The sequence below is a fragment of the Quercus robur genome, chromosome 7 (assembly GCF_932294415.1).
Source record: "Quercus robur chromosome 7, dhQueRobu3.1, whole genome shotgun sequence".
NCBI classification, from domain to species: domain Eukaryota; kingdom Viridiplantae; phylum Streptophyta; class Magnoliopsida; order Fagales; family Fagaceae; genus Quercus; species Quercus robur.
Window position 1 is genome coordinate 24,627,426 of NC_065540.1, and position 27,369 is coordinate 24,654,794.

At 32.5% G+C, this 27,369-nt stretch overlaps 1 protein-coding gene across 1 annotated transcript; it reads right to left on the minus strand.

Annotated features, from left to right (window-relative positions):
• Positions 1 to 3,573: 3,573 nt before the first annotated feature.
• Positions 3,574 to 5,614, minus strand: LOC126690873 (uncharacterized). Its single transcript, XM_050385991.1, has 4 exons — positions 5,170 to 5,614; positions 4,990 to 5,060; positions 4,671 to 4,759; positions 3,574 to 4,176 (listed from the first exon to the last, which is right to left on the minus strand). Exons 1-4 carry the CDS (start codon positions 5,413 to 5,415, stop codon positions 3,746 to 3,748), a joined length of 837 nt encoding a protein of 278 aa, XP_050241948.1. The 5' UTR covers positions 5,416 to 5,614; the 3' UTR covers positions 3,574 to 3,745.
• Between the last annotated feature and the right edge of the window lie 21,755 nt (positions 5,615 to 27,369).

Here is a 27,369-nt window from a genome sequence, read left to right on the forward strand (position 1 = left end):
TTCTTGTTTATTGGATTTTGATACAGATGATGTGGTATCATTTGATACAAAATACTTTTTCGGTCCTAGTGAGGGATGTAATTGAACCAACAGATCACAAGTTCAACAGTTAGCAAGGGAAGAGATCTTTTATTTGGTAATTTAATTTAATAGTTTCTTTTCCCTCTTAATTAACAAGAAAGTTTCCCCGCTTATTTCCTTTCTAATTTTACTAGCCAAATTACCAAGTAAATTAAAACCAGGCCGCCAAAAACGTAGAACAGATTTAATTATTTTTAGTTTGGTAAAATTTTTTGTTTGGAAAATTGATTTAAAGCAGGACTACATATATTTCCATATATATAAAAACCACTTCTACCTTTATATATAAAACCGAAACCTCTGAAACTCCTACAATTTTCCACGTCAGCACTATTTTATTTTTCTTTTTATTTTACGTTTTATATTTTACGTTTTACTTAAACTACTTTCTTTTTTCCCCTATTCAACAAAATCTGAATTATGCTTTGGAGCTCCATAATTTTACACCTCATATTAATTTTTAAAATTTTTTAATTTGCTGAGTAAAAACCACACGATTCACCTTTGAAAACCCGACTACATGATTTCATGACTTTGTTTTTGAAAAACCCTAAACTTAAAACCTGAGACCCACACGGTCACAAGCATACGATTTTGTTAAAAACCTGAGACCCACCCTAAACTTAAACTTGAATACTAGGCCGCCCTTGCATATTGAACCTTACTCACAAGCCAATGAAGCCACAGCTCACAACCCCTACCATACGATTTTGTTAATAGGCTATCTGAACTACCCAAGTAGCGACCATAGCTTTTGTATGTTTCCTACCATAATGTTGCTCCCAATAAAAGACCATTCTACTATCTGGTGCTGAGTCACTGTCTCACTGACACAACTATATTAGCATTAGCTGAACAACACTAATCATCCAGAGTGAGTGTGAAGGTAAGTAAACCATGATATTGCCAATAACAGTGAAAGCTTGGTTGATTTCACCTTCTTGACCCAATTTTATGCTATGTCTATTCCCTGGTAATACTTATTAAAAAAAAAAGAGTCTGTTCTGGTAATGATATGTTTAAGTAGCTTTTTACATACTAATTGATGCAAAGAGAGAAAAAAAAAGAGGTTAGCTTTTATATACTATAGTCTGTAGTGTGCCTTCAAATATACATTCAGCAATTGTGTTGTTTTGGTTCAAAGGCACCATAAAGGAGGTGAAATTTTACATCAAATTTGATCTAGAGATGAAGGAGAGTGGGAGAACCATGATTTTCAAAGTTCAAGTAGTTAGCTTGCAAAATATTGTGTCAAGGGAGATAGACCCTTTTTACATTCTTGAGTATTAATTAATAATAATCTCAAAGTCTAAGTACTCCTATCAAATGAATTCAGTCATTTAGTTTACAAGTTAAGTCTACAATTTGGAGTTGAATTTCATATTTGACTTTACATAATGTAGGTTATTTATGTTACCATAAAAAACTTGCAATCAACGATTAGATTTTCAAAATATATAGTCATGTTTTAAATTTTGTTCTATAATAAATTTTCAAACTATTGCAATAGAAAACATTGTCAATAGAAAACTATTTTAAAATATTTTTTTTTAAATTGTATTTAATAGTTTTCCTGTGCATTGCACGGGTTAGCGATTAGTATAATATATAATGTAAAGACTTACAAGTTGTTTTATAGCCTTCTATGGCTTAGTCTTCAGGTATTAATAATAACATGGGAAATTTTCAAATTGGACTGTATATGAGTCATTAGTGCGCGACATAATTTAGTGGTTCAACCTTATTTAAACATTTGAATAGACTTAGAGAATCTCTTTTGCTGAAAAATAGAGTTTAGAGAATCTTCTTTTGCTTTCTGGTCTGTCGTTGATGAAATTTCTAAGCAATATATCAGATTATCACAAAAGGATTTGAATAAATTTACAGCCACCCATACATGCTACAACTTTGGAATATGACTCGTACAAAGAATATATAAAAAAAATTATGAGCATAGCTTTAAAATGCTGACCTTTATTAAATAGGAAAAAAAAAAAAGTGGCACAAGCAGAAATCATCATGCTTGCTCACCCCCAGTAATAGACTAATTGATATTGTTCACATGCATGTATGTGTTCTTCTTCGTTTTTCTTTCATATCTAAAATTATATTCTTTTTTCGTCTCCTTCATTAGCGTATAATTTTTTTGCTACTTCTAATGGCACTAATTTCTACTTCCTTGACTTGAATTAAGTTACTCTTCTTTATAAGTGCTTCAATTATATTAATTCACTTCATCCATCTTGTTTCTTTTAAATAGGTTCTCTCTACAAATAAAATTGAAATGTTCTCATATGTATTCACTACAATAACTATTATTAAAGGGTTATATTAATGGATGTTCTTAAGGCAATTGTTAATAACTATAATAAAAAAGTTTTGATATCACTTTTTTAGAAAATATAAAAAGCTATCAACAGCATTTATTATTTTATCATTCTCTCAATAAAATATTTATAAAAATAGCTCCTTAACATTTTCCATTATCAAATTTGACATTTTCGTAGATTGTATGTTACTAAAACTTGTCCTCATCCGATTCTAGAAAAACTAATTGAAATAAACTAGTTCAATTTAGAATTAACTAACCTTTTGGTTTAGCTTGCATTAGAACTGATCCAGTTCTATGGTCTGCTATACATAATTACTTAGGAGCCTAATTATATCACAGTTTTTCTCACAAAATGAAGAACTTTTTTTTAAAAAGAAAAATAAGAAGATAATGAAAGGCAAAATTTCAATTATACAGGTTTTTTTTTTTTTTAGATAAGTTAGGATTTGAACATATTCTGCCTACTCAATAATAATTGCTCTTTTTTTTTTTTCTTTTTTTTCTTTTTTTTTAAATTGCTCATTTTTATCAAACCAAAACAATAACAAGGTTCTTTTTGGTATAAGTATTATTTAAATCTATATATTTTTTATTCAACAACAAAAAAATTTTACTAATTAAATTAACTTAAACTCGTAATCAATTGTGGTAATTGAACTAAGACAGTTAACACATTAACATTATTGAAATCAATGATTGATCCATCACTTATAAATTTAATGGTTGATCTATCACAGCTCCCTTCCAATAAATTAAAAGGAAGGTGCATGACAGCATGAGTACATTCCATTACTAGATCAATAAAAGTAGTTTTGCCAAGTATTTCATAATTACTAAGGTGATAAGTTATAAATGGTAAATCAGAAAGTGATATATGTGGTAGACCTAAATAAGAGCAAATAAAAATATGTCAAATAAACCTCTGTGAGAAACACTGTGTGTAACATTATTTTTACTGTATTACCCATACTCCTCTTGTTTATTGGTTTCATGGAACACCTCTCACAAGCATGTAGATCCCAAGCAAAAGACGCATTGCATAAGACAGGCATATAAGATAATTTGGAAGAGGCAAGCTCGATAAGATAGGCAAATGAGATAGATTTTTCTCCCACTCACCCGCTCTTAATAAAATAAAATAAAAATAAACAATATACAAATTGGAAAGAAACATGAAAGACCCTTTTCATTTGCGTCAACATATGAACAGCATTAAACAAAAGTTCATATTTCATGTTGGAAAATGTTAGCCATGACCAATTCAACTATATATTGCCATTAATTTGTCACTAGCTAAGGCCACGTAGAACTCAAGAGTAGCCACAGTAAGAGCTAGTAAAAACTAGTTATTGACCTAGCCTTCACCAAACCAACCTTACCAACCTCAAATCCCACATCATAATCATCACTGTTATACTCATCCTCACCGTACAAACTAGTCTCCAGTACCTTCTCAGCTTTACTACTTATCTGTGCAGCTTGTCTTTGCTTACAAATATGCCTCATGTTTCTCACTCTTTCTTGATTCAAGTGATACTCACATTGAGCATAACCCTCAAGAGCCGATTGCCAACATCTCCATTTCTTCCCATTTGACCTGACGCACCTCCCCTCATCATTTGCAATTGCACTAGTACTAGTACTCTTCTTACCCATTTCTTCCTTCTCTTCCTTCCTTGTAGCTTCATTTTTTAACATTAATCTAATGAAGCTTGCTCTTCTTTTCTTCAATGGAAATGCTTTTTCTTCCTCACTCCAGCTTCCTGTCAGTGTCATTGTTCATCAAATCCATATCAGAGACTGAAATAACAGTGTCAATAATCATCAATGCTACATACACAATAATTTTAATTTTTTTTTTTTAATATCATAACATCGGAGGTGAAAAAAGTTATGTAATTTTTTCTATAATAAACTCGCCAACATACATACACATATATACAAAAAACCATTCATATTAATGTTATTATCTATTTTTGATGAAATGAAAAACTTTATCAATAAATAAGATTTATACATAGGGGGACCTGCAATTGCATTGCATCCAGCCCCCTTAGAACTTTAACAAGACTAGGAGCTAGGGCAGCAACCCAAATCAAAAGATCCAAACAAAAGAGAAATTTGTAAGAAATGGTGAGGCAATATTAGCTTCTCTAGGCAATAGGCACACAACAGAAGTATGGGCAATTTGTATATGGTTATGAACTTAAAGGAACATTTGTATGTACGAATATAGAGCTGATATATGTGTACGTACCAAAATGAGATAAGGACGAAGAAATGGAACTTGTAGGCGATGTCTCTGTCTCCGTCTCTGCAGTGCTTTTCTGATTGTACCATCCGACACTGCAAACACGCGCACACACACACACACAGAAGCTAGGCGCATTAATTACTACAGCTGGAAACTCTAAAGAATATTGGTGCTACGTACAAAAGAGGGCAACAGAAAATGTATAATTAAAAAAAAAAAAAAAAAAAACGATGGGTAAAAAGTTAGTATGAACAATATGAAGTATGAACTGTACAATGCACATCCTATTAAAACACAAAGAATTTTCCTTTAAGATTATTACCTTTGCTTAGTTGCACTAAACTTGTTGTCCTTGGAAGTGCTTTCTTCTTCTCTGGCAGGGGTAGGTGGTTCCTACAAAGCAAGCCCAAAACAACACGGTTTAAACATTGATAAAAACCTTAATAAGCTACATACAAAGAACACAGTGGAGAGAAGAACAAACATTAGACCTCTTATGTACCTCATTGGAATAACTATCTGAGCTGCACTCGTTTTTTGCCTTTGAATAGTTGTTATGGTTTGGGCAATCCCAGCCGCTGATATTGCTGACTTTGACTGGCTGAAGACGCTCCGGTAGCCGTAGATCATAGCCAGTGATAGATGGCTGTAGTGGAGGTCGACTCGCCTGAGGAGTTGAAGATAAAACATCTGGCGGTGAAACTAAAAGAGGAGGAGGAGGAGGGGGGCACCGTTTTCTGATCCTCATTGATGAACGGCAGTGAGATTGCAAAGATAACTGAGAATTTTGAGATTTTGGGGAAGAAGAAGAAGACTATAAGGGTAGCAATACCATAGGAGTAATAAAGCCTCAAAGGTTTAAACCCCAATAATCACAAAAAGAGAGGCTTTTGGTTTTGGACATTTGGGTTTTGATCCATATATTGTTTGCGTGCGTTGTTGTGGCACAGAGCAGTGTCTGAGAAAAAACAAAGACATTGTTGTGTGTGTAAGAGAATTTCATCTTGGACTTGTCCGTCCACGCTCCATGGCCATGTGGGGCCGTGCCGCCGTACGTACGCGCATATGTCATGACTACCCTAATCGCTACGTCGAATTCTATGCTACTTTTTGGACTATTTTTTTGTCAAAGTTTGAACTAATTTAACTTGCTTATTATTATGGTGGGGTTTGGATTGGCGTCTGCGTTTACAAATGCGTTGTTGCTTTTTTTTTTTTTTTTTTTAGTCATAGTTATTGACTTTCAGAGGCAAAATTTACTGTTTATAAACAATGCAGGCACTGTTTACGTACGGTGTGTGTACTGTTCATGTATTTAAAAATATTAAAAATGGATCTCACGGTACTATTCATACATTTAAAAATTATTTTGCCACAGTATTTTCAGTTTCAACAACAATAAGTTCAATCCAAACATCTGTGCCTTCCGAGGCGCTGCCTGTGACTCAGTATGGGAGAAGGGGGCGAAACTACACACTTTCACGTTCAGAGCATTGTCCGAGTGAATAGGCAGCGCCTACCAAGCAAAGCTTTCTTGAAGAGGCTGGGCTGGTTCCTTTTCGGCGCCTGCCTTTTATTTAGATGCGGTCAATAAGGTAGGGATCATCAAAACACCAAACCATCTAATGTAAAGACGGTTTTCAGTGCTGGTTATCCAGTTACAGAAGCGACCCCATAGGCAGAAATGGTTATAACAGAGTTTCTATTAATCGTATTAACAGCTACTCTAGGAGGAATGTTTTTATGCAGTGCTAACGATTTAATAACTATCTTTGTAGCTCCAGAATGTTTTATTTTATGCTCCTATCTATTATCTGGATATACCAAGAAAGATGTACGATCTAATGAGGCTACTATGAAATATTTACTCATGGGCGAGGCAAACTCTTCTATTCTGGTTCATGGAATAATTTCTTAGAGGTATTGCCGCATCCCCAAGGATTAGGCCCACTTTTTATAGGTCAGTGGCATCTTTATGCTCAAAACCCTGATTCGGGTAGTCATTTATTTGGTACCTCCCAAGGCGTAGGAACTGCCATTCTAACCCCAACATCAGTCGGTTCGGACCTCCACTTAGTTTCACCCAAGCTTCATCTTGGTCATGGATAGATCACCCAAGTTCTGGTCCATAAGCAGTGACAATTGCCCTATGAAGACTCACTTTCTCTACGGCTCCGGTGGGTTCCCTTAACCAAGCCACTGCCTATGAGTCGCCGGCTCATTCTTCAATAGGCACACGATCAGAGCCCCGGGCTCCTCCCACTGCTTGGGAGTTTACAGTTTGGAACCCTGAGCAGACTACCGGTGATAAGCCGAAGGAATGTGAGGATGATGTCAAGTCATCATGCCCCTTATGCCCTGGGTGACACATGTGCTACAATGGCCGGGACAAAGGGTCGCAATCCCGCGAGGGTGAGCTAACCCCAAAAACCCGTCCTTAGTTTGGATTGTAGGCTACAACTTGCCTGCATGAAGCCGAAATCGCTAGTAATCGTGGACCTCCTGCGGGAATGATTTGGAAGATACAAAACCAAAAATAGTGGCATTTGCTAGCAACAACATAATCGAGGCAGTCAATCAATCTAAATTGATCCAAAATCTGTATACTGGTTGAACAATCTATTTGTCAAATTTGCTATGAAAAAAACACAGTAGATTCTAAGTAAATGACAATCTTCCAACATTAATAGCACCCGTATTCGACTATAGAGAAAAAGAAGGATATGACTATAGATAACAATAGTTCTTATTTTTCCGTTAAGGCTCGTTTAGTAGAAAAGTTTAAGCATTGTTGTTTGTATTTTTTTGAAATACATGTAAGTGAAAAAATGTGTGAAAACGTGTGTAATATTGTTTAAAAACTGAAAATGTATTATTTAACTACTCTACCAAATGAAGCCTAAAACAGCATGATTTATGTGCTCCTTGTCTTAATAACTAAGAAATCTAAAACAGTATGATTTATGTGCTCCTTGCATTCTTATTGACTAAGCAATTTTTGGTACAAAATATGGAAAATGCTAAAGTCATAAATTATTTTACAGATTGTTGATTTGGTAAGTGGTTATTGGCAAGTAAAGAGATGACGTTAGCGGTAGACCTAAATGAGAACTAGTAAGAATTTATCAAATAAAAATTTTGTAAAAATATTGTAAAATAGTTTGCGTTTGTAGTATTGCCATACACTTGCACTTGATTGGTCTTCCTTGCTAACCTGAATTTAGTTTATGGAGTTGAATCCATGACTTTTGTCTTCACGAATAATAGAGAAGGCTAATACAGTATTTTAAGGCATGTTTGTTTCAACAAAATTTAATTTTTGGAAAATATTTTTCGTATTTGTAGGCACTTCTAGCGAAAAATTTAATGTTTGTTGATTAATTGGAATTTGTTTTCTTGTTAATTGTAGAATAAAGGCACTTCTAGCGAAAAATGTTTTACATTTTCATTTACAGTCCTTTTATTTTTGCCTCACTCAAAATTCATCAACCAAACCTCCACCCTTGCTCCCACTGTTAACCACCCAACCACCATCCCCCACTAATATCCCTAGACTTCAATCACCAACCACTACCACCGGCCATTGGTCGTTGACCACAATTTTTCTTTAAATCTAAAATTCTCATTTTTTTTTTTTTATATGTGCTTGGGATGAGAAAATATGAGAAAGTAGTAAAAAAATATGTTTTTCATATTCTTTTCAGAAACGCAATTGAACAATTAAAAATATTTTCTTTTTTCTTGAAAACACTTTATGGTAGAAAAAAATTCAGTCAAAACAAAGCCTTGGTATGACACAGCACTTGACAAGCCTACAAAAGAAGGGAAAACACTATGTCCAACTCACAAAACTTGGGTAAATCATGGTATTGGCCTTGGAATAAAGAAAAATTGTGATTAGTGTAATGAAAGAAAAAAGTCACTCCTGTTTAGTGCACTTAATGTTTAAGTATCTACTAAATTTGTTTGAAGGTTTATGCGAATATAAGAACTAAGAAGCACCTGAATTCAAAATGTAATTTTCTATCTCTCTCTAAGTCTCCTCAATTTGATGTCCTAAATGTTCAGGTCCTCCTCCATTTTATAGATTTTTTAGAGTCATTAAAAAATTTACCGAATGAGAGAACAACCTGGTATATTTGATGGACTTATGTACTTTCTTTAGACAGAAAACACTCAAAAGGAGTAGTTTGTTATTGATTTTCCCGATTTGATGAATTTGAGAATTAGGAAATTAGCATTAAATGTTGATTGAATCCATTATTGGGATAAAAAATGTATGTCAAGCATGTGCGTTAATTTAACAGACTTTTGGTTCTTCCTTGAGTGTCTGGTTTTTGCATATTGCATTTAACCTGAGCTATATGGTTTCTCTACAGAGTGGCCCTTGATGAGCCAGTCTTTTGCCCTGCAATTCACATCTCCAAATTATCCCTTTGTTGGGTTTCTTCTTCTCAAATGCAGGCTTGGTCCGCATAGCAAGTCCTTTGTTGTAGCAGTGGGCCTTATATTCTTGATCTGGCCATTTTTGCTAACTTAGCTTTACCAAATTTAAAGACCAAATGGTGGATCTTTGGGCTCGACCTTGTGGGCCCAATTCTAACCAGCCTTGCATTTGATTTTACCAACTACATGGGCTTCTTTCACGGGTTCGTCTGTCTGAGTTGCTGAAAATATTGAGTTAGTGGGCTTTGGGCTTATATTAATTTGTTACTCCAAAATTTTCCATAATAGAAAGCATACGAGAGAACTATGTGATTTTTTAACCCTTAGCAATGTCGAGTTTTATGCATATTTTGTTACTTAATTTTTTTATAAAATTGTTCACATAGAACTTTGATTTGATGGTGTCGGTTTCCATCTGTAACTCTATTTTGTTAAAATTGAATTTCAAAATAGGGGGCATTTTGCTAAATAATTTGAAAAGAAATGTATTTTATTACATAGTTTTAAAATTAAGGGCATTTACCCATTTTGCCCAAGAAATTGTCATATCTAAAATCAGAAAGTGTGAAATTGTTTTACAAGAACTTACACTGATAAACAATGGAGAAGCAAAAATGGAAATTAAGGCTAGTTAATTTTGAATTGCAATCTCTTCTTTTGAGATCAAATTCAGGCTGGTTACTTATTTGGCTTTTGATTATATTATAGAGCCCATGCTAATTATATGGAATCCTATATATGGTTATCATGGCAGGTTGCTGGTGATTAATTAGTAATTGCTCCATTTGTTTGCACAGATAATCAACTAGCAGAAATCATATCTTCTAAAGAATTGTCCTATTAAACATGTACTGCTGTTCATTCATCTTTCTGCGGCCTCTTAAGTAACTCAACTTGGTCGTTGGTGTTTATAACTTTATATGTTTGTAGAATGTAGTTTGAGTACGAACTTTTACTGCAAGCATTGCTAGTTGCAAGCTGGAGCAAAAAACACTATGAACCTTTTGGCTATATGTTTTGCCCCTACCTACGATCTCGGTGTCCATTTTTTATTTATTTATTTTTGCATTCTTTTTGGGTCCAAAATAATATTTTGAACTTCGTGATTCAGCATTGTCACAGTTGAGCACTAATTGAGCACTTCAGAAATGAGAAACATGGAAATTCATTCTTATGTTTGCATGTGTTTGCACCAGTTGTTCACCACTCTAGTTTTCCTTCTAAAACCATCATTGCAATTTTCCATTTTACTCAATCCACTTTTTTATGTGTTAGTGTACTTTATCATTGCACTATTTTCAAAGCTTCATTTGGGCTATATGCTGGGTTCTGGGATGTTCTCAAAAAGATAACATTCTCATTTCCTTCATTAGTGGAGGGGCAAAGCTTGCCGTTTACTTGTTTGACTAATTATATAGGTCAAAGCGCTTGCACCGGCCAGGAAACATGTTCCAATCACTTGAGTGATTTGCTCACACATCAGTTTACAATTCCTAAATTCTTTATCTTTTATAATATGTTGGGATCTGTAGCAATATATATTCTTAATAATAAAACAAAGTTTTGTTTTACCAAATCATGTGTGTTGAAGTAATCATATGAGTAGAAACAGAAAGTACATGTGGTCCTCTTTTCTTTTTCTTTTTTTTTGAGACTAATCAATTGTAGCATTGGGTGATAGGATTTTGTATATGAGCTGCTTAGTAAAATCTGAGTGGTCTCTGGTCTGGACCATAGCTGCTTATATTTGGATTCTTCAATTACACTAATGTTAATCACCATTTCCATTATTGTTTCTGTGGTCACCAAAAAGGCAAAAGGTGAAAAATCAAGAGCAAGTGTGCTCGATCAAATTGATGACTAGATTGGCCAAGGAGCAAGAAATAGATAAGGCCAGGGGCGGAGCTACAGCAAGGCCAAAATTTTAAAAATTTATTTTATATTATGTATAAGTATTAAAAAATTTAAATATTTAGCTAAAAAATAGAAGTTGGCCCTCCCAAATGTTTGAATTAGTTCAATGATGCTCTTAAAAATCAATAGAAATTTTCAATTGATCTAGTAGTTATAAAAACAAGGTAGTTTTTGTTTTTTCTAATTCGTTTTTTTTACATGTTTAATATCAAACTAGACAGTTTTTGTATAGTATTGGAGTTTAAAAGATGATAAATTCCCCTAAAAAATTATCTTGCGAATATACAAATGTGAAAGTTATTAATTTTATATACAATATATTTATAAATTATGACCTACTCTAGTATCAAAATATTAATGTTTATATTTATGTATGTGCGTTTATGCCTGAGTGTGATGGTTTATCTTGACTCGAAACTAATATATTAGTAACAAAATTTGGCCCCCCCAAACAAAAAATCCTAGCTCCGCCCCTGGATAAGGCTAACATGCTAATTTCCTGAAGCAAAGAGTGGTGATAGTAGTTTCTGATCTTCATCATAATTGAAGAAACTCGTAGACAAGTTTGAAAGCAAAAACAGAAAATGATACCATATTGTCCCATGTTCTAGCTATTACTAAGGCATGCTTGTCTCTATCATCTATAATATGGCTATGGTTGGCAATTATAAGCTGAAACCAGTTTGATCCGTTTAAAGATGTAGGGATGCCTCATGAATCATGAATCATGATCATGGGACTTCTTTATCGAATAAGAAGGTTGAGCTTGTGTCCCTCAATAATTACAATAGAACTAGTGGATAGACTAAAACTTTTGTGATTAGGTCTCACATGGGCAATGCGTGGGATGCTTTTACAACGTAGAGTCCAAGACGTGTACGTTGTTACTTTGCTACTCCAGTCCAAAGATCGATGTCACTCACATTCTTCTCCCTTACGTTTGGATCCCAAGCAAAGGTGAATTGAAGTCCAGCTTATAATCATTTAGCAAAAAGAAAGAATTCCAGCTAGAATCCACTGTATGGAATCATATATTGTTTGTTTTGTTTGGGAAAAAACAGTTTCGTGCAACTATGATACAGTAAAAGCGTGTTGAAGCAATATCCTTAACACATGTGATTTCTCCTTCATGTTTCTTTTAATTAGTATGTGATTTTCATTGTACCGACCATGCTCTTATGAAATAAAATAAGCTTTTTCATAGATTTGGATTGAAGTTATGATGGTATTCAATTTTTGATGTAAACATAATTCAAGACTTTATTATTAGATGAGTTAATTGTAACCCACTAAAATAAATTAAGTTATAGTTTACTTTAAGCGACAATAATGGCCAAGCCATCATTGTTTTTGTAATCCTTGTAAAGTTATTTATGAGAACAAAATTATTGGGGTGTCCTAACTTGTCTTTCTGCTTTGCATAGTGGTAATCAACAAGACAATCCTTTTCTGAGGCCAAGGGAAAGGGGGGTCGGTTCTTTAGTTAAAGCACCTATCTTTGGAGCTAAGGCTAAGGGCATACATTTTATACATAATATATGGTTATCCATTATCCTAATTACTAACATAATCAATAAATAAAATACCAACACGCTGGTGGCCTAGTGACAAGGGTTTGGGCTAACATGCTGCTGGGCATGGGTTCAAACCCACTTGGAGATTGTTTATCTAACTCATCAAAGTCTGTGATGTGGGGTCTTAGCTTGAGAGTGGTTATGTTTCTACTATGGTCACACCCTAGTGGATAGGGAAGCAACATTGGTCGTCCTTGTCTAACCAATTTTGTGTGTGTATATATATATGAGGCTGTATATTTATATTTCATTTAGTTCCAATTTTTTTTAATGTATTCAAATTATTATTGTAGTAGGATGAATATTGGGCCTTATAATAAAGGGCCTATTTTAAGCATTGGGCCAAATGGAGGAAACAAATCCAGCATTGACTAGCCCATTCTGATAATAAATGAAGATCCTTGGATCATTGGTCAAAACCAATGACCTTCCAAGCTCAGTGTTGAGATTGGGTCCAAGGCAAGTCTGAGCTATCGAGGTAAATCCCAAAGAAGGTACACTTTTCTGAGGTAGCTTCCTAAAATTTCCTTCATGTGTCTTGTAATTAGTATATGATTTTCATTGTACCAACCATGCTCTTATGAAATAAACTAACCTTTTTGATAGATTGGATTGAAGTTATGATGGTATCCAATTTTTGATGTAAACATAATTCAAGACTTTATTAGATGAGTTAATTGTAACCTACTAAAATAAATTAAATTATAGTGTCCGTTTGGATTCCACTGAAGCTACGTCTGCGTCTGTGAAGCTGCGTTTTCGTTCCGTTTTTTTTTTTTTTTTTTCACGCGTTTTGGAGTAATGCGGTTACTGTTCATGCACTGTTCATTGAGCAGTAACCACAAATGTTGACTTTTCCACCGTGAACAGTGCATCTGTGCACTGTTCACGGACCCACAAATTATACTTTTCAGCAACTTTTTCATTAAAAATGGGTCCCACGGAATTATTCACACATTTAAAAATTATTTTGCTACAGTGTTTTCAGTTTCAGCAAAATAAATTCTATCCAAACAGACCCATAGTTACTTTAAGTCACAATAATTGCCAAGCCATCATTGTTTTTGTAATCCTTGTAAAGTTATTTATGAGAACAAAATTATTGGGGTGTCCCAACTTGTCTTTCTGCTTTGCAAAGTGGTAATCAACAAAACAATCCTTTTCTGGGGCTAAGGGAAAGGGGGGTCGGTTCGTTAGTTAAAACACGCATCTTTGGAGCTAAGGCTAAGGGCGTACCTTTATATATAATGGTTTATCCATTATCCTAATTACGAACTAATTAATAAATAAAATACCAACACATTGGTGGCCTAGTGGAAAGGGCATGGGCCAACATTTTCGGGTATGGTTTCAAGTCCATCTACAAACGGTTCACCTAGCTCATCAATAATTGTGGCGTAGGGTCTTAGCTTGAGTGTAGTTATAATGCTACTATGGTCACATCCAAGTAGGAAAGCAACATTAATCACCTCTATCTAACCAACTTTTGTACACCAAAAAAAGAAAAAACATATGTTTAACCAATTTTTGTATACAAAAAAAAAAAAAAAAAAACATAATTAATAATATATGAGGTTGCATATTCATATTTCATCTGGTTCCAATTTTTTTAATGTATTAAAATTGGTAGAGAGATCAATTAAAACGTGTATTACGTTTCTCAAAAAAAAAAAAAACGTGTATTACAAATTTAAATAAAAGATAAAGAATAAAAAAAAGGAATGTATACATTATATTATTTCTTTTAATATATTCATATTTAGTAATATATTTATACTATCTTAGCATAATTTTGTAAGATGTTGTCAAAACCCAACTAATATATCATATTAATTAAGTACTCTAACGTACTAACTATTATATATACTCATTTTTTGCTGTATCTTAAAAAAAAAAAAAATTACATACCATTTATTTTTAGTATAAAATCAATAATTTAATTTAGGATCAAATTTTATTTTACACTATTTAATTTTAGGCAATTGTCATTTTGCTCCATTTCAATTTTATCAATTTAGTTTCTAAGTTTGCAATTTTTTTCAATGTTTCTCTTCAGTGGTAGAATTATTTAGCGTACCTAATGTACTACACATTTCTCTTACGTAAAAGTGAGCCTCATGCGTGGGTCTTGCACATGGAGTACTCCTGTTAGCCAAAGAAGCGATAACGATTGAAAAGGATGACAAATGATATATATAACCTACCACTGAAATGAATTATAGATGATATTGCTATAAGAGTTGGTGAATCAATGGGGAAAGTTCATTTTTAGTCCTAAAAAAAGGGAAATGGGTCACTGTGGCATGTTATACACATGTAATCAAATGGATTACCGTGGTGAATCGATTGGGAAAGTTGATGTGTATAATGACTATATGAAGCTGTGAATATGTGACAGTGATCCGTTGTGAAAATTTATTTTTAGTTTGAAAAATTGTAAAAATTTCAAGTCAGTCTTTCCATAGCCTTGTCATCATAATTATTGATTAAGTGACGAAATTCAATAGAGTGAAGTATCACTAGATTATAACATGCACACCATAGAAGGACTAACCTTTATATGATTTAATTATTTAGAATTAAAAAGCATTTTATATTTTAAGGAATTAAAATAAAACTTAACCCAATCTTTAAAGACCATGGTCTTTTGTGAAAGTTCATTTTTAGTCTTAAAAAAATTATAAATGTATCAAATCAGTCCTTTCATAACCTATTTACTATAAGTATTGCTTACGTGACAAAATTCGACAAAATTGTGTAGCACTTTCTTATAATCGAAAAACTACAGAAGGTGTACTCTCCTTTCTTACTTTGGTTAAAACACTAAAAACAACAAAAAGATAGAGAGAAGTTAAATTTAAGAGTCGCATTAATAACTCATGCAAGAACAGAGTGCATGAGACTTGATATGCTTAAACGGTGAGAAATTAGAATTTGAATATAAATAGGAATTATAATTATTGAAATTTTTTTTAAACAAAGAATTAAATTTTCTCAAATTCTCATAAAGTAGCCATTTTCATTCCGAATTCCTATGTAAAATGCACCTCAAGATTCAATGTTATAGTAATCTTAATGGTGGTTTTTGGTGGAGAGAGAGAGAGAGAGATCATGGTTTAGAATGATACAGTAGACAAATTTCAATTAAGCGTGTACCCATGTGCCATTCATTTTTCCCTTTTTTTTTTATTTGTACTTTCTCAAGCAAATGTAGAAACTTTTATCTTTAAATAAAGCAAATAGGGAAAAAAATGTTTACAATAAATAGTTAAAAGATACTAGGGATTAGACGATTAGTGAATTGAGAAAGAAAAAAAAGTAGAACAATAATTAAATTATTTAATTTAAAATTTTGAAAAAGTAGTAGTTTGAGAAATCGATTCTCCCACTTTGCTTTGAAATTGAGACAGTCCATTTGAAAATAAATATTTGGTAATTAATAAATTTCAAGGTGAATGTAGTAGCTCATCATTTAAAATTAATTCTCATTATTTGTTGGAATCAATTTTTAGTATAATTTTAAGTGATGTAGTATCGTGTACACTCTTAAATTTAAGAAAACTAATTTTCAACCATCAAAATAATGACAATTTTACACTACATAAATATTACATAATAACTTGATTTCCGATGAGATGAACTTGGCTCTTACAGGAGTTTTTTTAGAATCTGAGGTTTCTTTAGCTCTAAAACCAATGGCACCACTTAAGGCATCTGGCCAAATGAAATGCCACCGTTGTTTTATCAACATTTTTGGGGAGTGGTGGACCATGATGTTACAAATTATGTTCTCTCCTGGTTAAATTTAGGTACTCTTCCTCATCCCATTAACCACACCATTGTTACTCTTATCCCAAAGACCATAAATCCTGAGCATGTACAAGAATATCAACCTATTAGTTTATGTAATGTGCTTAACAAAATTTTTTCTATAGTTTTGGCTAATAGGCTGAAGAAGATTTTGCCATCCATTATCACTAAACATCAATCTACTTTTGCTAAAGATCGGCTTATCACTGATAACATCCTTATTGCCTTTGAGACATTGCATCATATCATAAATCAGGTGATTCGGGTTTCCTGGCTATAAAACTCGACATGAATAAAGTCTATGATCGTGTGGAATGGGTGTACCTGGAAAACCTTATGAGGAAGCTGGGCTTCAATGAAAAATGGATTGGCCTTGTAATGATTTGTGTGAGAATAGTTACATACTCAATCTTATTAAATGGTGAACCTCATGGTATGATACACCCACCAGGGGGATCAAACAAGGAGACCCGTTGTCTCCTTTCCTTCTCCTCCTATGCACAGAAGGGCTACATGGACTCATAAAACATGCTGTACATATGGATGACATCAAGGGTTTCTCCTTATGTTGACGAGGTCTTGAACTAACCCATTTATTGTTTGCAGATGATAGCCTTTTATTTTGCAAGGCTACTTCTGAAGAATGTGAAAAAATAGTTGGCATTATGATCCACTATGAGGAGGATTTAGGACAAAAATTTAACAAAAATAAAACTGCCATCTTCTTCATCACATCAACTCAGGAAAGCAATAGACAAGAAATCAAATCTGTTTTAGGTCTATAGGAAATTACACAATATGAGAAGTATCTTGGCTTGCCAACTTTGGTGGGTAGAAACAAAAAAGAAAGCTTCAATTTTATCAAAATATGGAGGAAGTTGCAGGGTTGGGAGAGTAGGTTATTGTCTCAAGCATGACGAGAGGTCTTAATCAAAACAGTTATCCAAGCCATCCCAACCTTTACCATGGGATTTTCAAAATCCCTTTGCGATTATGCCATGACATTGAAACTATGATTAAAAAATTTTGGTGGGGGCAACAAGGTGATAAAAGGAAAATTTATTGGATTAAATGGTATGAATTGACAAAGCTCAAGATGGTGGCTAGAATGGGCTTTAGGGACCTTGCTTTGTTCAATGATTCCCTACTAGCTAAATAGGCAAGACGGCTTTTACAAAATAAAAACTCCCTCTTTCATAGAGTTTTTAAAACATGGTTCTTCTCACATTGCTCGATCATGGAAGCAAAAAATTCAAGATCAAGCTCGTATGCATGGACAAGTATTTTGCATGGACGAGAAGTGCTGAAACGGGGATGTAGGTGGCGTGTTGGTGATGACAAGTTAGTTAGTTTATGGCGTGATTTTGGCTACCTAGACAAAGCAACCCCAATGTTCTCTCCCCTGTATTAGGCTCCTTAACAGATGCCAAGGACGAAATTCTCATTGACGAGTCACAAAGGTAGTGTAATCACAGCCTCATTGATGGCATTTTCACCAGGGACGAAGCTGTCCTCATCAAATCCATTCCACTCTTACGGGTGGAGAAGGCAGATAGTCTGTTTTGGCCATACACGAGCAATGGAGGCTACACCAGCAAATCAGGATATCAGTTCTTGAAGAAGGAAGCTAGCACTGAGCACTTTGTTTTTAATCCACAACCTAAAACAGAATTATGGCGAGGAATTTGCTCTCTCAACATCCCAAACAAGGTGAAAATTTTACTTTGGGGGGCAGTACCCTTTTTCTCTCTCAAAAACGACATCAAAACCCTAATCTCCAGAGCAACAATTTTTTATATCCTATGCATAGGATTCATAATGGGCTACAAAAACGACCCAAAAAATTTTTCCAGGGCCGTTGGCCCCAGACCCCCAAGGAGGCTTGTCCATGAGCGCTACCTAGGCCTCCACTCCATGGACCAAGCCTCAGAAAAACTCTCATTAAAAACTGTAACAACATTATTTCGGGTCGGATCATAATCTAAATCAAACACAACTAGGCTCCACAAAAGCCCATCACAATCAAAATAAATTTTGATGGAGCAACCTCAGCGAAGGACCAAAACTCGGTATTGGAGTAGTTTTGCGCGATGAGAATGGCTCGATGCTGGCATCTCTTGCCTAGCAACTCCCATGGCTCTACAATCCTCTAATCATTGAAGCAAAGGCAGCTTCCAAGACACTCCAATTTGCAGCGAATTTGGGCTTCAACCGAGTTATCCTTAAAGGAGATTGTCAGGTTCTCATGAAAGCTCTCAAAGAAGTTCGTATTTTCTTGTCCACTGATGGTTTATTTATTGATGATGTTCGTTTTGATGCTAGACTTTTTAATCAATTACGCTACTCTCATGTAAAGGGAGAAGGTAATACGGTTGTTCATTCTTTAGCTCGATATGCTTTAGGAATTTTGGATTTTTTTGTGTAGATGGAGGATATTTCACCACCTTTGTTTTTTGTTGTCCAAGCTCACATTCTTGGTTTTCATTAATAAAAAGTACGAAGTTTGTCCCTCAAAAAAAAAATTAACTCAATTAGTAATTAATAAAGTCTCTTTTTATCAAATAAGAGATTTGAAAATTTAACCATAAGCAAAGAGAGAACATTGTAGGTACAAGAATTTTGTGATAATAAATCTATGTTGTGTTGAAGTAGACCCGCCATATGGTAGTATACAAAGTTGAGCTATCAAGAGCTTTTTTTTTTTTTTTTTTTTTTGAGAAAATGGATCAAGAGCTTTATAATTCAACTGACATTTTTTTTTTCAACGAAGATATTTAGGGCCCATTTGGTAATGTTGTTCTAGTTATGTTGTTTGTATTTTTTGAAAATACATGTAGGTGAAAAAGTGTATGAAAATACGTGTAATATTGTTTAAACACTGAAAATTGTTGTTCAAAATACACTACCAAACACCGTATTCAAACCCTTCTCTACATCATAATTTTTGAATTATTAACCCAAAAAAAAAAAAAAAAAAACGAAAAGAAACGAAAACAAAGTTGAGCTACTACAAAATCCCCGTCACCCAATACCCGCATGAGTCTCAGACAGCTTTGAGTTAATTAATAGTCACATGTTGTTTCCGGGGGAAGACGCTTTCCACTCTCCTAGGTTATCAACGTCTTATTCTTATGCCTTGACTTCCAATTCAAAGCTTCTATTTTAAGAAAAGTACGAGGGATGTGTTTGCGTTAATCTTGGCTAGACCTACGGCTTATGCTTTTGGAACTTCATTTTATTAAGATTTAAAAAAAAAATAAATAAATAAAGCTTCTCTTTTTTGGTTCAGTTTGATTTTAAAATATATCATAATCTATTAGAATTTAATATACATTCCCATGCTAATTCCCTTCTGGTCTCTAATGGGATTTATCATTTTTTTTTTTTTTAAAAAGTCAAAAAACAAAGGAATGGCAGGTGTAGTTGTAACTAGTAAATCTTAAAGAACAGGATACATGCCCAGGCAAAGGACACATGCTTAAAAGAAAGTTTATGGGCACAACAAAATCTTATATTGATACCTTTTGATTTATAGTATTTTGATCATTTAATTTGTTGTGAGAATGTTATAAAATTTTATTGTGACTATATAAGATCATTAGAATTAGTCTCACCAAACTAATTTTTCAACAAAAATAGAGCTAAAGCCCCCCTAAAACTCTTGCGCATCAGCCTCAATATTTCGTACCCAAAAGTTAGCAATGCGCAGTTTACTCGCTACAAGTGTCGAGACACTCTTGCTTGCCAACCCACTTTCCACCAATTTTATATTCATTTCACAAGGGGAGCAAGAGTATCAGATCTGAAACACCGATTCCTTATTCAACCATTAAAAACTTTACCAATTGAGTTAACTGAACCCACTTGATCGCATCCTTCTCATCAACAAACAATACAGAGTTTGACAGTGGAAAAAAAAAGGCAAAGTTATTTTTTAAACGTGAGAGTACTCTGGAATCATTTCTTTAGATATGGTTCAATTTGGCACTACTGTACATAAGAAAAAGGCCCAGGCCCATGGGTTCAATACTGTTCTTTTGTATGTGACACAATGATAAGGATTTTGAAAAAACAAAAGTCCTGAAATTTGGATTTTTTTTTCTTGGGTGACCGTTGGCTGTGGACCTGTGGTGAGGTGGGGCTATGAAATATTTTTGGGTTTGTAAAGGTGAAAGAATTAAAAAAAAAAAAAATTAATTGGAATAGTAATATAGTATTGAGGATAATGTATGCGTTAAAAAATAGTAGATAGTAAAATTAGAAAAGGTAGAATTTTTTGGATTAATTTAGTTAAAGATGTGAGGAAATTGATGTGAATGCTCTAAGAACTCATGGTGGAAGGGAATACTATTTGTAGATAGATTCTTGATTCAACAAATTTCAAATCAATGGAGCCTGTTTTTGATGCTGCTAGTAAATCTTGTAATAAAAATGATTTTCAACAATAAATGAAAAACTTCTAAAATTTTATATAAAAAAAAAATTTTAAAAACAGGTGCAAAGAAAAAGGAAAAATTAACTATAGCATTTGAAATGTTATTAAGATCTTTTCCGAATAAATTAATATACTTTATCTGAACAAAAATTCAAACCTTATGATTTTATAATTAAACCCTAGTACACTAATTAGAGAACAAATGAACAATTGAATAAGTTTCTCAAAAAAAAAAAGTGAACAATTGAATAAGCTCCACAGTTTGTAATCAGGCAAATACCAATATTGTGGCTTAAGGGCTTTTATATCTTGAAAAAAAAAAAAAAAAAAAAAAAAAAAAAAAAAAAAAAAAAAAAAACCTAACTGTTTAGGATGATAGTTTAGCTTAGGGGTGTTCACGGTTCGGTTTTGAGCCATTTTTAGCACCGCACTTTGCAATGCGGTTTAGTTAAAAACCATAACTGCACCGCACCTCATTTTTGCAATCACATGTGCGGTGTATAGTTTAGCCAAAACCATAATCGCACCACGCCTCATTTTTGTAGTCACATGTACAGTGCAGTCGGTGTATAAAAATTCACTTGCTATTATCCATGAAATTTTAAGCGATCAAACAACAAGAAGACATTATAAAAGTCTCAAAAGTGAATATAAGCAGTTCAAAGTATCCATAAGGCACTGTAGGTAACATAAATTAACTCTAAAATCTCAGTAGCACATAGTAAATATCTAAACCCTCAGTACCAAACAAAAACAAAGAAAACCCACAAAAATTAAACTTAAATATCTAACATAGCTACTGATTTCTGAGTCCTAACCCATCACTTCCAAGTGCCAATATACCAACAGCAACAATCAATAAAAAAATAATATAATTAACAAGTTTGTCATATACAAGCTACCAATAGATTAACTTTAACAAAGAAAAACTTGAATTGAACACATATAGAGATAAATACTGCAATAGTAGAAGCAATTGGTGCAAGTGAGTGGTCTAGTGGCAATTCAAGTGGAAGTGTGGCAACTAGGATCTGACTTCTGAGGACTGAGAAAGTGATAAGATTTTTTTTTTTTCTTTTTTTACTAACAGAACAATGAGATATGGGTAGGGTATTAAATTATTAATGTATTGATATTTTGTCCTAATTATATATAATATAAAATAAATAAATATATTAATATATATATAGAAGGTGCGGTTTTCATATTATAAAACCGCAAACCGCACTGCATTATGTGGTGCAGTTATGCCATTTTACGGATAGTTTTGGTACGGTTTTTGCGGTTTGATGAACACCCTAATTTGGCCATACACAACTAAAAGTTTGGTAACTTGAAATAATAGTTATTGTCATGTAGGCTGACTCAATACTTCACTTGGGAGTTTATAAATTAAATAATGGAAATGGAATAGAACACTGGAATAGGATACACACAATGGCTATAGTTTAAAATGGAATAGTATACACACAACGGCTATATTTTAAAATTATTTTTTTCTATTTTTTTTTTCCTTTTATCCAAACATTTGCTATATTTTTAACACCCATGTCAAACGGCTACAATCAAATTTGTAATCAAATTTTGTCTTAATAATAATAGCCAAAATAAAGAAATAGTTTTTTATTTTTTAAAAAAAAAAGCTGTAAGTTTTATTAGGAAACAGCAGCCAAATCGACTTAAGTTACAGCTAAAAAATAAGATAGAATATTTCATCCACACATATAAAACATGTTTAACAAAATTATAACCCACAGAATTACCATCACAGCGTACACGAGAGAAACACATACTTCCTAAAGAAGCCAAGAGAGTTAAATGGCGCCGTTTGTCTTTTTCCATGATCAAACTTTAGGTCGAGTTTGAATTTAGTTGTAAAGGTGTCCTGTCGGTGGAAAAAAAGTGGTTGGATGAATTATCTTGGACTTAAATGAATCAGGGGCCCTTCCCCATTGTCATTTTCCTTTCTCATTAATGGCCATTCCATCTATTTTAAATTTTAATGAAAAATCAAAATGGCATTTAGATGGGGAGAGCTACAAATTTATGAGTGTTGTTACACCTTTGCCAAATTGCCATCCAACTTAATGAATATAAAATTTATTTGCTATACTCATTGATATATGTTTTTTTAATTAAATTGATATCTCAATTAAAAATAAAAATTTTTGATGTTGAATAAAAGATTTGATGTTCAATTCCTGCCTATTTTAAAAATCGATTGGTGTTTTAGTCTGATAATAAAAAACTATCATCAGAAGTAGGTGTTATAAATTAAAAAACTCTCTCAACAAACAAAAATTTATTAGGTGAAATTTTGATAAATACATGGACCAAAAATATCATAGATTAAGCTGAGCCCTTTGTTAAGAATACTATTAACATTTCTTCATTCAATATAGTCTTAAAATGGAGGTGTGTATCAAATAATTGTATAGAACTAAAATTAATATATAGTGTGCTTTTGATGAAGAAAGCGAAGTGCCATTTCAGACCCTTTTTTGTCTGTAGAGATCATCCTTCTATGACTTACAAACAAAAACATACTATCTTTTAATAGATTCTTCCTCATCACGTGAACTAATTCATAATGTTTTTTTTCCCCTTTGTCTTTAATTTGTGATATGGACATCTAATTCGGCATTGCCCAAACTCAGAACCAATAGGAATAAATATTAACCCTGTTAGTGTATAGCTTAGACTAGTTTAGTCCATTGGGCTTAGCTCAGTATATTGTACTTGTAGTTTACTCATATTACTTGTACTGCACACATACTTCGCCTATATAAGACTTTCTATTGTACATTATTATACACACATCAATATATAGACTATTTAGTCTTTTTCTCTTACTTTATATTGTTAACATGGTATCGGAGCAAGGTTATGTTAGTGTATAGCTTAGACTAGTTTAGCCCATTGGGCTTAGTCAAGTATATTGTACTTATAGTTTACTCATATTACTTGTATTGCACACATATAAGGCTCTCTATTGTACATTATTATACACACATCAATATACAGACTATTCAATTTTTCTCCCACTTTATATTGTTAACAAACCCTACTCATCCTATGCTTCTATCTCCCATAACATGATCTAATAAATTTTTGATAAACCAAAGCAATATTTGTAGTGTAACAATCAAAGCTTAACTATTATATTGGGAATTATTCTATTGAGGCTGTTTTGTTTCGAGACCACTTTAATGTTTGATTCATCTATATGTTATACGCAACTCATCAATAGTTTCTTATCCGACTTCCACATTATCAATACACTAATATGGCGAGTTTACCCTCCAACCCACAATCCCATGGACCAACAAAAGGTGTGCACTCTCTTCCTATGAGCTAGACTTAAATATGGACAAAACTTGATTACAATACTTTAAGTGCAGTTCCTTAGGTTCTTCTCTTAAGATTCTGCCATCTGCATGTGAAATCTCAATAGGAAACCTAAAGAACAGTACCTAAGTATTGTACCTAAATCTTGCCCCTTAAATATACAATTGCATTCTTTTTCTTTTTCTTTTTTTGATTTCCAGTTGCATTCTGTTTTAAAAAAAAGGATGGCATAACATTTGCATTTGCTGTTACTTTTTGACCCTAAAAGGTTAATAAGTTAGAAATTGGTAAGTCTATAAATTTGCTGCTGCCCTGCACTTTTTATAGCTATGGTTATTGGTTAAGTTTATTGCTGTTAGTTAATTTGCTTAAAGATAGGATAAAAAATTATTTTAGCAAATAAGTTAACTTCTTTCAAATAAACCAAGTTATCTAAAAGTCAATATTTATCTCACTTTTAACAGATAAATTAACAGAAAATAAGAAAGTTGCAAAAAAGAATTCGTATGGTTCACTTCTCTTTTTGATAATTCAATAGTTTTAAAAAAAAATTATAATTCAATAGTTACAACAAGAGATTTGAATCCTAAATGTGTCTGTTGGAAATATCATTAGGTATCAATCAGTTGAGTTACAAGACTCTTAGCAATAATTCAAAAATTGGGAATCAAAAATTTGAACCTTGAACGCCTCCATTGAAAACATTAGATAGGGTTGTAATAACTAAGCTATTTATGAATAGCTCGGGAAAAAGCTTGTTCATGTTCATTTGTGTAGCAAATAAACCAAAGTTAAACATAAGTTTAGGCTCGACTAGTAAACAAACTAAACTCAAACATAATAATGTGTTTGTAAACAAGCTTGCAACCAAGGTTGCTCAATTTAACTATATATAATGTCATATTTTTATATATATACTTATTCAAAAATATACTCAAATAGACTTGAGAATAGATTGTGTAAGTTTGTAACTAGTTTTATATAATATCAAATACATATTTGTAGTTTATTGATAATAGCAACAATTCATTCCTAGTAAAATTTATAAATTTGTGAAGAGATAAAAATTTTAGTTAGGGTTTTACCATATATGGAAAAAGAGTTTGAGAAAAAAAAAAAAGTTAATTAAGCATCTCTTGAACAAGTTTGAGTTTTTTTAATAAGAAAATAAATCAAACTTGAACTTATAATCTTGTTTGGTAATAAGCTCGAGCTTGACTCTTATTTTAAATAAAATTATATAAACAAGTTTAAACTTTTAATGTTCAGCTTGTTTACAACCCTACTAAGCAGTAGGCAATACTAGTTGAGTTATAAGGGTATTGGCTCTTATTATTCACTTTTTAATTAGATTTGTTACAATTTTTAAATTTAAAAAAAAAAATTTGAGAAGAAGATTTGTTACAAATATGATATCAATTAATATAAGTAAACACCTTTCTCCTTTTCATTGTAAGTCGATACGATTATTGTTGAAATGTTCCTGGAAAATCAATAACATTTGTGTGTTTAGCATATCTTAAATATTTGTTTCGCTTAGCTTTTAAAAAAAAAAAAATTGGTTTCGCAAAACTATATCCAAACAATTTGGATTGACTTTGTTCAATTCCTTCTTTTTTGTTTTCATTTTTCCTTTTAACTCTTTTTTTTTTCGGTTCTATATGAATGGCATATGGCAATTCATACATAACAGTAATTTTTAAAGAATTATTAAAATCTTTTGCATTTAGAATTTCAAAATAAATGTAGAGAATCCATTTCATAATTTTTTTTTTTTTTTGAAAAACTGTTTTAATAAACAAAGAAGAGGGGAAATTATTGTTCCACATTCCAATATTCACGCAATGTACACATTACATTTACTCACGAAATGATGTCCACGTTTTTCAACTGATGCACACACTTTGTTAGTGAGTGCAAGTGCATACAGAACATGGATATTAGAGTAAGACAATCAGGAACAGAACTATGCATTAGTCCAAATGGGCAAGGGGTCCATGGCCCTCCTGGCCCTAACACCTTCCCACTACTAAATATAATTATTATTTTTATAATAATAAATAATTATATAATAAATATTTAAATTTTTGTTTCAAAATTTACATCTAAATAATAGCAGAGCATATTTTCGATTTTTTTTTATCAATTTACATTTTTGGTATTTTCTAGAACTATAATAGTTTTGTATATAAAAAAATATTTTCCTAATCAGCAGAAAATTAAGAGCAGATAAAAATTAAAAAAAAAAAAAGTAGTCTAAGGGCCTTCTAGCAATGTTACTATGTTTTTTAACTCCACGATAATTCCATGCTCTTTTTTTTTTTTTTTTTTGGGAAAGTTTTATCATATGACATCTATTTCTGATGATATAATTATTTATCATCAGATCAAGACATCAATCGATTTTTATTATAGTTAGTAATTGAATTCTAAATCTCTTATTCAACCATCAGAGATTTTACCAGTTGAACTAACTAGTACCTACAATAATTTCATGCTCTTGTACATGCATATTTGAGCTTTCTTTTATACTGATATATTTCACATTAATTTTCTGTTGCTCAAAATTTTGATGAAGATTGTAGAGAAAATCCAAACAACTTATGTTGCTTAGAAAACTGTCTATGTGTTCAGGGTAACTTTAAAATAATTTTTTAACGCGTCAATGTCCAATAATGCAAAATCATAAAATCACAAGGCATCCTGCTATTAGTGCTATCCATCTTGTTGCATACTATAAATTGCTCATTTTTGTTCTTTTAAAATAGTAGTAACAATAATTAATTAGTAGTAACGATCAAAACCCGACAGAATCGAGCAGAGATTTTGGAGGTTGGCGCGTATACTCTCTGAAGTCCAGCGAAGTCCACATCATAGTTGTACGGATTCTGAAGATTTAGTCAATTTATAGGTCATTAACGTGACGAAAAATTTGTTCACTACCGAGTGATTTTTTTTTTTTTTTTTTGAGAAGTTTATTTTTTTTTTTTTGAAAGAGCTACCGAGTAATGATTAATCGTATAATGATGTGACAAAAAATCCGTGACTAACTATTACTATTTTACTTGTTTCTCAAAAAAAAAAAAAACTATTACTATTTTACATGCAGGCGTCTTATCAAATAAATTAAAAAAAAAAACCTTGAAAGTGAACTATTTTTTTTTTTTAATTACAA

What these genes read in the sequence shown, in the direction of transcription:
- LOC126690873 (XM_050385991.1), bottom strand. Translation starts at nt 5,415, where the DNA reads ATGAGGATCAGAAAACGGTGCCCCCCTCCTCCTCCTCCTCTTTTAGTT. An exon ending in CAGATAGTTATTCCAATGAG is followed by an intron (nt 5,061 to 5,169) that starts GTACATAAGAGG and finishes CTTGCTTTGTAG; the next exon opens with GAACCACCTACCCCTGCCAG. An exon ending in TTTAGTGCAACTAAGCAAAG is followed by an intron (nt 4,760 to 4,989) that starts GTAATAATCTTA and finishes GCGTGTTTGCAG; the next exon opens with TGTCGGATGGTACAATCAGA.